The 11349-nt window shown below is 59.2% G+C and overlaps 1 protein-coding gene across 1 annotated transcript in view; it reads right to left on the bottom strand.

Moving 5' to 3' along the window:
- Nucleotides 1-450: 450 nt before the first annotated feature.
- Nucleotides 451-11349, bottom strand: part of LOC121274978 (transmembrane protein 143-like) — a 53296-nt gene continuing 42397 nt past the window's right edge. Inside the window, exons 5-7 of the mRNA XM_041182357.1 lie at nucleotides 9439-9584; nucleotides 7122-7597; nucleotides 451-587 (exon numbers count right to left, since the gene is read on the bottom strand). Of these exons, the coding sequence (XP_041038291.1) occupies nucleotides 451-587; nucleotides 7122-7597; nucleotides 9439-9584 (759 nt within the window). The remainder of the gene's footprint in view (nucleotides 588-7121; nucleotides 7598-9438; nucleotides 9585-11349) is intronic.

The following is an 11349-nucleotide window of genomic DNA, read 5'->3' on the forward strand; positions in this document are numbered from 1 at the left end:
AGGGGTTGACTGCTCTGTGGGGGTGGGGTGAGGTGGGGTGAGGTGGGGTGAGGTGGGGTGGGAGTCCTAAACCCTGCAGCCCGTTCTCCCTCGGCTGCCAGCTGTTCGACTGCAGGAGCCATCACCTCCACAATTGAATGCGGTGCTTCTGGCTGTGGTTATGTGTCTGGTTGGGGTGGGGGCTGCGTAGGTTAGTGAGTGGGGGGGGGGGGTGGGGGGTAGAGAGTGGCGATAGTGGTCAGTACCACAGCGGGACCTTTCCCCGCCTATGCCACCCCCTCCCCCCACCCCGCCCACCCAGTTACCAGCTAACGCAGGCCTTCCCATCCACATCCCCCGCCGTCCCCATAGCAACCAAGCCCCCCCACCCACCCCCACCCCCCCCACCCACCCCCACCCCCCCACCCACCCCCACCCCCGACGACTTCCCTCCCCTCCCCTCCCCTCCCCTCAGCGCTGGCTCAGCTGCCTCTCGAGGCCCTGGAGGTGGGTCAGGGCCCGGGTCCCTCTGAAGGCGATGGGCAGTCCCGAACGCTCCCTCAGCCACGCGGACACCTCGCCGGACAGAAGGGCAGCCACTTCCGCACCTGCCGGAGGGGGGGGAGGGGAGGGTTGTGGGTGTCGGGGGGGGGGTGGAGGAGCAAAGCAGACACCACGCGGTCAGAGAGTGAGCAGCCACTTTCCTTTGGGGGAGGGGGGAAGGGCAGGAGATGGCTCTCCGTCTCGGTCCTGAATGATTCGGACGCCGCCGCCCCACCCCCACCCCCACCCCCACCCCCCCCCCGGCCCCCCCACCACCACCACCCCAGCCTTATCCTGAGACTGTGCGCTCCCCCACCCCCCACCCCCACCCCCCCCCCCACAACCCCCCGACCGCCACCCCATCCCCAGCGTTTTAGGTTCCCCCATTCTCTCAAGTGTCCACCCCTGTCCAAACCCCTTCAGAACTCTTGCAGGGTCTCAGTGAGGTGGTCTCTCATTCTTCGAAACTCCAGAGAATAACATATCAAGCCCAGTTTCCTCCCACCCCCTCGTCCCAGGGACCAACCTTCACTCCAGTCTGATTCTGCCGGTCTTAACCCGAGTCGTCGTGATTTCTGCTTCCGGACAGGGTTGTTCACCATTCCGCTATTAACACCCACTCTGGGCCAATGCTTTGTTCCTTCACGCCAACCAGTACCGCTCTCCTTTGCCCTTTTATTCCACGATACCCGTGTCACTTCATCTCCCCCGCTCCCAGTGCAACTCTATCCTTTCCTGAAGGTGGAGCCTAAAACGGCTCACGGTATTCCACATCCGGTCTCACCAAGAACCCCCTGTACAACTGAGGCAAGACTTTGTCGCTCTGACACTCCAATCCCCCTTGTGAGATAGGCCAAGGTGCCGCTTACCCTCCTAGCTCTTGGCTGCACCTGCACGCCAACCCGCCACAGTTAAAGACAGAGAAACCCGGCCGCGGAGAGAGAAACGGAGTTAAGGTTTCGAGTCCGTGTGACTCTCCTTGTGCTGGTACCACTCTTTGGGGAGCAGCAGTACTTGCGAGTTTTTCAAAAAAAAAAATATATATATATTTTGCTTCTCTGCTCCTACTGCCAAAGTGAATAATGTCGCACTTCCTCACGTTATACCCCAGCCTGCTCACCCACCCACTTGACCCGCCTGCGTCTCTGTGCAGACTCTCGGTGTCCTCCTCACAGCTTACCTCCACAGCTAGCTTGGGGTCACCTGCAAACTTGGGATACATTGGCCCCTGTCTCTTTGTCTAAGCCGTTCACGTAGATTGTAGACAGCTGAGATCCTGGCGCTGATCGACGAATGCATGAGCCACGAGAGGTTGGTACACAGGTACAGTAAGAGTTTAGGCAAAGCTAAAAGAGTGTTATCGCTTATTGGGAGAGGGATTGAATACAAAAGTAGGAAGGTTAAGCTTCAGTTGTGCAGGGCACTGGTGAGACCACATCGGGAGCACCCTGTACAGTACTGGTCTCCTTATTTAAGGGTATAAATGCGTTGGATGCAGTTCAGAGAAGGTTGACCAGGCCAACGCCAGGAACGGGTGGGTTGTCTTATGAGAGGGAAGGTTGCACAGGCTGGGCTTGTACCTGCTGGAGTTTAGAAGGGTTCAGAGGCAACTCGATTGAAATCTTTTTAAGATCCTGAGGGGTCTCGGACAGGGCGGATGTGGAGAAGATGTTTCCTCTTGTGGGAGAATCCAGAACTCGGGAGGGTGGGGGGGGGGTCACTGTTTAAAAATAAGGGGGTCGCTCATTTAAGACGGAGATGAGGAGAATTTTATTCTCTCAGAGGGTGAGAGGAACTCTCTTCCTCGAAAGGGGGATGGGAAGCAGAGTCTTCGAATATTTTTAAGGCCGAGGTGGATAGATTCTTGATTAACAAGGTGGGGGGTGAAAGGTTATCGGGGGTGGGGGGGAGCGGGCAGGTGGGAGGTGACAATCAGGTCAGCCACCGTCTTATTGAATAATTCCGGACTAACCCGCGGGCGACTTTAATCTTTGTACAAGGTGGGCAGACCAAATGGGAAAGTGGTGGCGGTGGTGGGGGGGGGGTGGTAAGTTGACAGAACGCGTTTGTTTGAGGCAGTTCCTGAAGCGCTAGGCTGAAAGGGGGCCAAGCGTGGAAGGCTATTTTTTTCTTTGGGGATCCTGTTTTCTGTAACGGGATAGGGCCAATCGCAGAGTGAGGGATCCCCTCCGGGGAAGAGTGATCCTCGCGGCAAGGTATTTCAGGGTTTGGGAGCGACCTACTCAAGTCCGAAGCTTTGGTGCCGAGCGTAAAGAAAGCCAATGGCAGTGGCGTGAAGGGTGGGGTGTTGGGCCAAGGTAAATGGATTAAAAAGTATCACACCCGCACAGTGACACACGCTGAAGAGATAGTCCTAATCCTCAACTAGAAGCCCCTTGAGGAATTAAAAAACCCCAGTCGAAGAGCGGTACAGGTTTAGCTCATCGCTGGGACAACTTCGCAAGAGGCTTGGGTGAACAGAAGGGGCTTGCGGCGTTGCCAACAAAGAAATCGAACTGGAGGTAAAAACCGGAAAGGTGTGGGTCGGGGGGAGGGGGGGGGGGGGGAGTGGGGGAGACGCTCAGCAGGTCAGACAGCATCCGTTTTGGGGGGAGGGGGTGGGGAACAAAGCTGCGGCTGCCTCGTGGAACACCCCAGCCCATCATCCCTCCGCAAAGCACGGCCTCGAACTTCCGGGCGCTTGCCCTTGGTCAGTCGCCGCTCCGATCTCACGCTCACGTCTCTGTCCTCGGCCTGCAGTAGCGTTCGAGTGAAGCCCAGCGATGTCGGAGGAATGAGCGCCTCATCTTTCGCTTCGGCGCTTTCCGTAGACTTCTGGACTCTGCGCACCCCCTCCCTTTTTTTGTTCATTTTTTGACACGGGCCGGTCTTAACCCGACTCGTCACGTTTTTTGCTTCCGGACAGGGTTGTTCATCATTCCGCTATTAACACCTACTCTAGGCCAATGCTTTGTTCCTTTACTCCAACCAGTACCACTCTCGTTGCCTTTTATTCCACGACACCCAAGTCATTTAATCTCTCCCGTCCTCTCCCCTATCCCAGACGTTCCCTTTGTTCTACCTCCTCTTCCCCCCAGCACCCGCCGCACTTCTTTCAATAGCACAAAACCCAGCGCCTTTTTACGTTCCTTCAGTTCCGAAGAGTCACATTCCGCTCGAGATGTCGAGCTCTGGGTTTCTCTTTCCGCAGATTGCTGCCTGGCCTGCTGGGTACTTGCGGTACTTTCCGTTTTTACCTCAGGTTTCCAGCACCTGCAGTATTTTTGCCTTTATTTCGGTGAAACCGGGGATTGGGGGGGGGGGCGGGGGGGGATTTCATCAGCCAGCAAGGTATGACCAAGAAAGCGATAAAGAGGGAATGAGAAAATAAGATACGAAAGTAAACGAGCGGGTGACATAAAAACAGAGGGTAACAGGTGTTAGAGCAACGTGAAAAGGAGGAGAGTAGCTAAAGTCAAGCTAAAGTCAATGTGGTTCCTTAAGAGGCACAGGCAGAATTATAACGGGGAATAAAGGAAACAGCCTTGTTGGCCACAGACAGAATGCAGCGAAGGTTCACTAAACGAATTCCCGGGATGGAGGAACTATCCTACGAAGGTAGGTTAAATAGGCTGGCTCTATTCTCTGGAGTTTGGAAGAATGAGAGGTGATTTCATTCAGACACGCAAAATTCTTTAGAGGTTGCACGCCAGGGTAGATGCAGGGAGGATGTTCCCTCTGGTCTAGAACAAGGGGGCACAGTCTCAGAATAAGGCCACTTTGCACTGAGATTAGCAGCAATGCCATCACTCGGAAGGTGGTGAATATTTGGAATTCTCCGCCCCACGGTGCGAGGTGTGGTTCGGTCTTTCAGCACGTTCAAGGCTGAGATCGACTGATCTCTGCACCTTAAAAACATCAAAGGAACCTGGGGTTGTGCAAGAAGACGGTGTTGAGGTAAGACATGTGAAATCGAAATAGGAGCAGGATAAGGTCGCTCAGCCCTTCGAGCCCACTGCGCCATTCAGGGAGATCAGGGCTGATGTTCCACTTCAACACGGTTACCTCGTGCTGCCTGTGTTTGATGGGGAGAGTGTAGAGGGAGCTTTACTCTGTATCGAACCCCGTGCTGTACCTGTCCTGGGAGTGTTTGATAGGGACAGAGTAGAGGGAGCTTTACTCTGTATCGAACCCCGTGCTGTAGCTATCCTGGGAGTGTTTGATGGGGACGGTGTAGAGGGAGCTTTACTCTGTATCTAACCCCGTGCTGTACCTGTCCTGGGAGTGTTTGATGGGGACGGTGTAGAGGGAGCTTTACTCTGTATCTAACCTCGTGCTGTAGCTATCCTGGGAGTGTTTGATGGGGACGGTGTAGAGGGAGATTTACTCTGTATCTAACCCCGTGCTGTACCTGTCCTGAGAGTGTTTGATGGGGACTGTGTAGAGGGAGCTTTACTCGGTATCAAACCCCGTGCTGTACCTGTCGTGTGAGTGTTTGATGGGGACAGTGTAGAGGGGGATTTTCTCTGTATCTAACCCCGTGCTGTACCTGTCCTGGGAATGTTTGATGGGGACAGTGTAGAGGGAGCTTTACCCTGTATCTAACCCCGTGCTGTACCTGTCCTGGGAGAGTTTTATGGGGACGGTGTAGAGGGGGATTTTCTCTGTATCTAACCCCGTGCTGTACCTGTCCTGGGAGTGTTTGATGGGGACGGTGTAGGGGGATCTTTACTCTGTATCTAACCCCGTGCTGTACCTGTCCTGGGAGTGTTTGATGGGGACGGTGTAGGGGGAGCTTTACTCTGTATCTAACCCCGTGCTGTACCTGTCCTGGGAGCGTTTGATAGGGACAGTGCAGAGGGAGCTATACTCTGTATCTAACCCCGTGTTGTACCTGTCCTAGGAGTGTTTGATGGGGACAGTGTAGAGGGAGCTTTACTCTGTATCTAACCCCGTGCTGTACCTTGCCTGTGAGTGTTTGATGGGGAAAGTGCAGAGGGAGCTATACTCTGTATCTAATCCCGTGCTGTACCTGTCCTGGGAGTGTTTGATGGGGACGGTGTAGAGGGAGGTTTACTCTGTATCTAACCCCGTGCTGTACCTGTCCTGGGAGTGTTTGATGGGGACGTTGTAGAGGGAGCTTTACTCTGTATCTAACCCCGTGCTGTAGCTATCCTGGGAGTGTTTGATGGGGACGGTGTAGAGGGAGATTTACTCTGTATCTAACCCCGTGCTGTACCTGTCCTGAGAGTGTTTGATGGGGACTGTGTAGAGGGAGCTTTACTCGGTATCAAACCCCGTGCTGTACCTATCCTGGGAGTGTTTGATTGGGACAGTGTAGAGGGAGATTTACTCTGTATCTAATCCCGAGCTGAACCTGTCCTGGGAGAGTTTTATGGGGACGGTGTAGAGGGAGATTTACTCTGTATCTAACCCCGTGCTGTACCTGTCCTGGGAGTGTTTGATGGGGACAGTGTAGAGGGAGATTTACTCTGTATCTAACCCCGTGCTGTACCTGTCCTGGGAGTGTTTGATGGGGACGGTGTAGGGGGATCTTTACTCTGTATCTAACCCCGTGCTGTACCTGTCCTGGGAGTGTTTGATGGGGACGGTGTAGGGGGAGCTTTACTCTGTATCTAACCCCGTGCTGTACCTGTCCTGGGAGCGTTTGATAGGGACAGTGCAGAGGGAGCTATACTCTGTATCTAACCCTGTGCTGTACCTGTCCTAGGAGTGTTTGATGGGGACAGTGTAGAGGGAGCTTTACTCTGTATCTAACCCCGTGCTGTACCTGTCCTGGGAGTGTTTGATGGGGACAGTGTAGAGGGAGCTTTACTCTGTATCTAACCCCGTGCTGTACCTGTCCTGGGAGTGTTTGATGGGGACAGTGTAGAGGGAGCTTTACTCTGTATCTAACCCCGTGCTGTACCTGTCCTGGGAGTGTTTGATGGGGACAGTGTAGAGGGAGCTTTACTCTGTATCTAACCCCGTGCTGTAGCTATCCTGGGAGTGTTTAATGGGGACGGTGTAGAGGGAGATTTACTCTGTATCTAACCCCGTGCTGTACCTGTCCTGAGAGTGTTTGATGGGGACTGTGTAGAGGGAGCTTTACTCTGTATCTAACCCCGTGCTGTACCTGTCGTGTGAGTGTTTGATGGGGACAGTGTAGAGGGAACTTTACTCTGTATCTAACCCTGTGCTTTACCTGTCCTGGGAGTGTTTGGTGGAGACAGTTTAGAGGGAGCTTTACCCTGTATCTAACCCCGTGCTGTACCGGTGCTGGGATTGTTTGATTGGGACAGTGTAGAGGGAGATTTACTCTGTATCTAACCCCGTGCTGTACCTGTCCTGGGAGTGTTTGATGGGGACGGTGTAGAGGGGGATTTTCTCTGTATCTAACCCCGTGCTGTACCTGTGCTGGGAGAGTTTGATGGGGACGGTGTAGAGGGGGATTTTCTCTGTATCTAACCCCGTGCTGTACCTGTCCTGGGAGTGTTTGATAGGGACAGTGTAGAGGGAGATTTACTCTGTACCTAACCCCGTGCTGTACCTGTCCTGGGAGTGTTTGACGGGGACGGTGTCGGGGGAGCTGTACTCACCGTCACTGGGGGTCCGCTGTGGTTGCCGTTGCCGGAGGAGCAGTCGGAAGGCGTGGGCCAGCATCAGTTCCTTGAGGTGCTCTTGGTGGGCGCGCCGCACCAGGCTGACTAGCAGTTCGCCGTTGTTGGACGTGCTCTTGGTGTAGAGCGTGTTGGCGTGGTTGAGGGCGTGGTGGTCACGCCGGCGCTGGAAGAGGCGCTGGGAACGGTGCACCATCAGCGTGGCGAAGAGCAGCAGCAGCAGCAGGAAGTCCACCTTCAGGCTGTAGAGGCCCAGCACGGTCAGGTTGGCGAAGAGGGCGGAGCCGCCAGCCAGCAGGGTGAAGGAGATGAAGGTGCGGTCCCTCAGGCTGAATCGCATCTGCACCGCCGGCAGGAGGTGCTCCAGGTTCTCCAGCGGGATGTCCTTGAAGGACTTCAGCACCAGGCGCCCGCCCTTCAGCCGAGCGGCCATGACCACCCGCTTACAGTACCGCCTGCTGGGGCGCGGGGGTGCAGGGGTAAGGGAGGGGGGGAAGGGAGTGGGGTAAGGGAGTGGGGTAAGGGAGGGGGTAAGGGAGGGGGGTAAGGGAGGGGGGTAAGGGAGTGGGGGAAGGGAGTGGGGTAAGGGAGTGGGGTAAGGGAGTGGGTAAGGGAGTTGGGAAGGGAAGGAGGAAGGGAGTGGGGTAAGGGAGTGGGGTAAGGGAGGGGGGTAAGGGAGGGGGGTAAGGGAGGGGGGTAAGGGAGTGGGGGAAGGGAGTGGGGTAAGGGAGTGGGGTAAGGGAGTGGGTAAGGGAGTTGGGAAGGGAAGGAGGAAGGGAGTGGGGTAAGGGAGTGGGGTAAGGGAGGGGGGTAAGGGAGGGGGGTAAGGGAGGGGGGTAAGGGAGGGGGGTAAGGGAGGGGGGTAAGGGAGGGGGGTAAGGGAGGGGGGTAAGGGAGGGGGGTAAGGGAGGGGGGTAAGGGAGGGGGTAAGGGAGGGGGTAAGGGAGGGGGTAAGGGAGGGGGTAAGGGAGTGGGGTAAGGGAGGGGGGTAAGGGAGGGGGGTAAGGGAGGGGGGTAAGGGAGGGGGGTAAGGGAGGGGGTAAGGGAGGGGGTAAGGGAGTGGGGTAAGGGAGGGGGGTAAGGGAGGGGGGTAAGGCAGGGGGGTAAGGGAGGGGGGTAAGGGAGGGGGGTAAGGGAGGGGGGTAAGGGAGGGGGTAAGGGAGTGGGGTAAGGGAGGGGGGTAAGGGGGGGGTAAGGGAGGGGGGTAAGGGAGGGGGTAAGGGAGGGGGTAAGGGAGGGGGGTAAGGGAGGGGGTAAGGGAGGGGGTAAGGGAGTGGGGTAAGGGAGGGGGGTAAGGGAGGGGGTAAGGGAGGGGGTAAGGGAGGGGGTAAGGGAGGGGGGTAAGGGAGGGGGGTAAGGGAGGGGGGTAAGGGAGGGGGGTAAGGGAGGGGGGTAAGGGAGGGGGGTAAGGGAGGGGGGTAAGGGAGGGGGGTAAGGGAGGGGGGAAGGGAGTGGGGTAAGGGAGGGGGGTAAGGGAGGGGGGTAAGGGGGGGGTAAGGGAGGGGGGTAAGGGAGGGGGGTAAGGGAGGGGGGTAAGGGAGGGGGTAAGGGAGTGGGGTAAGGGAGGGGGTAAGGGAGGGGGGTAAGGCAGGGGGGTAAGGGAGGGGGTAAGGGGGGGGTAAGGGAGGGGGGTAAGGGAGGGGGTAAGGGAGGGGGTAAGGGAGGGGGTAAGGGAGGGGGTAAGGGAGGGGGTAAGGGAGGGGGGTAAGGGAGGGGGGTAAGGGAGGGGGTAAGGGAGTGGGGTAAGGGAGTGGGGTAAGGGAGGGGGGTAAGGGAGGGGGTAAGGGAGGGGGTAAGGGAGGGGGTAAGGGAGTGGGGTAAGGGAGGGGGGTAAGGGAGGGGGTAAGGGAGGGGGTAAGGGAGTGGGGTAAGGGAGGGGGGTAAGGGGGGGGTAAGGGAGGGGGTAAGGGAGGGGGGTAAGGGAGGGGGGTAAGGGATGGGGTAAGGGATGGGGTAAGGGAGGGGGTAAGGGAGTGGGGGAAGGGAGTGGGGTAAGGGAGGGGGGTAAGGGAGGGGGTAAGGGAGGGGGTAAGGGAGGGGGTAAGGGAGGGGGTAAGGGAGGGGGGAAGGGATGGGGTAAGGGAGGGGGGAAGGGAAGGGGGGAGAAGGGAGGAGAAGGGGGGGCGGAGGGGGAATAGAAGCGGGGTAAGGGAGGGGTGTAAGGGAGGGGGGAAAGAGAGGGGGGGGAAGGGAGAAGAAAAAAAGTGAAGATGCGTCAGATAAAGTGAACGGTGGGCCCGTGACCCGTGTCGACCATGAACCTTACCCTGCTTGCCGGCCTGAGGAGGGCTCTTACCGGTGCATTGGGGCCTTCACCTTGATCCAGAAGAACCAGCGTTTGGAGGACTGGAGCTTCTCTTTCATTTCCATCGGAGGCGCACCCAGCCTCACGCCGAGCGCCCAGAACTTCATGTACTCATAATTCTCCACTCGGACAGTCACCTGGGTGAGAGAGAGAGAGGCAGCGAGTGAGACAGCGAGTGAGAGAGAGAGAGAGAGAGAGGGGCGCGGAGAGAGAGAGAGAGAGAGGGGCGCGGAGAGAGAGAGAGAGAGAGAGGGGCGGGGAGAGAGTGAGAGGGACGAGGAGATAGAGAGAGAGAGAGGGGCACGGAGAGAGAGAGAGAGAGAGGGGCGTGGAGAGAGAGAGAGAGGGGCGTGGAGAGAGAGAGAGAGAGAGGGGCGCGGAGAGAGAGAGAGAGAGAGGGGCGTGGAGAGAGAGAGAGAGAGAGGGGCGCGGAGAGAGAGAGAGAGAGAGGGGCGCGGAGAGAGAGAGAGGGGCGTGGAGAGAGAGAGAGAGAGAGGGGCGCGGAGAGAGAGAGAGAGAGAGAGAGGGGCGCGGAGAGAGAGAGAGGGAGCGGAGGGAGAGAGAGGGGGCGGAGGGAGAGAGAGGGGGCGGAGGGAGAGAGAGGGGGCGGAGGGAGAGAGAGGGGGCGGAGGGAGAGAGAGGGGGCGGAGGGAGAGAGAGGGGGCGGAGGGAGAGAGAGGGGGCGGAGGGAGAGAGAGGGGGCGGAGGGAGAGAGAGGGGGCGGAGGGAGAGAGAGGGGGCGGAGGGAGAGAGAGGGGGCGGAGGGAGAGAGAGGGGGCGGAGGGAGAGAGAGGGGGCGGAGGGAGAGAGAGGGGGCGGAGGGAGAGAGAGGGGGCGGAGGGAGAGAGAGGGGGCGGAGGGAGAGAGAGGGGGCGGAGGGAGAGAGAGGGGGCGGAGGGAGAGAGAGGGGGCGGAGGGAGGGAGAGGGGGCGGAGGGAGGGAGAGGGGGCGGAGGGAGGGAGAGGGGGGCGGAGGGAGAGAGAGGGGGCGGAGGGAGAGAGAGAGGGCGGAGGGAGAGAGAGGGGGCGGAGGGAGAGAGAGGGGGCGGAGGGAGAGAGAGGGGGCGGAGGGAGAGAGAGGGGGCGGAGGGAGAGAGAGTGGGCGGAGGGAGAGAGAGAGGGCGGAGGGAGAGAGAGGGGGCGGAGGGAGAGAGAGGGGGCGGAGGGAGAGAGAGGGGGCGGAGGGAGAGAGAGGGGGCGGAGGGAGAGAGAGGGGGCGGAGGGAGAGAGAGGGGGCGGAGGGAGAGAGAGGGGGCGGAGGGAGAGAGGGGGGCGCGGAGTGAGAGAGAGGCGGAGAGAGAGAGAGGGGGCGGAGTGAGAGAGAGGGGGGCGGAGTGAGAGAGAGGGGGCGGAGGGAGAGAGAGGGGGCGGAGGGAGAGAGAGGGGGCGGAGGGAGAGAGAGGGGGCGGAGGGAGAGAGAGGGGGCGGAGGGAGAGAGAGGGGGCGGAGGGAGAGAGAGGGGGCGGAGGGAGAGAGAGGGGGCGGAGGGAGAGAGAGGGGGCGGAGGGAGAGAGGGGGGCGCGGAGTGAGAGAGAGGGGGCGGAGAGAGAGAGAGGGGGCGGAGGGAGAGAGAGGGGGCGGAGGGAGAGAGAGGGGGCGCGGAGTGAGAGAGAGGCGGAGAGAGAGAGAGGGGGGCGGAGTGAGAGAGAGGGGGCGGAGGGAGAGAGAGAGGGCGGAGGGAGAGAGAGGGCGCGGAGGGAGAGAGAGGCGGAGAGAGAGAGAGGGGGGCGCGGAGAGAGAGAGAGAGGCGGAGAGAGAGAGAGGGGGCGCGGAGGGAGAGAGAGAGGGCGGAGGGAGAGAGAGGGGGCGGAGGGAGAGAGAGGGGGCGGAGGGAGAGAGAGGGGGCGGAGGGAGAGAGAGGGGGCGGAGGGAGAGAGAGGGGGCGGAGGGAGAGAGAGGGGGG

The sequence above is a fragment of the Carcharodon carcharias genome (genome assembly GCF_017639515.1).
Source record: "Carcharodon carcharias isolate sCarCar2 chromosome 39 unlocalized genomic scaffold, sCarCar2.pri SUPER_39_unloc_5, whole genome shotgun sequence".
NCBI classification, from domain to species: Eukaryota; Metazoa; Chordata; class Chondrichthyes; order Lamniformes; family Lamnidae; genus Carcharodon; species Carcharodon carcharias.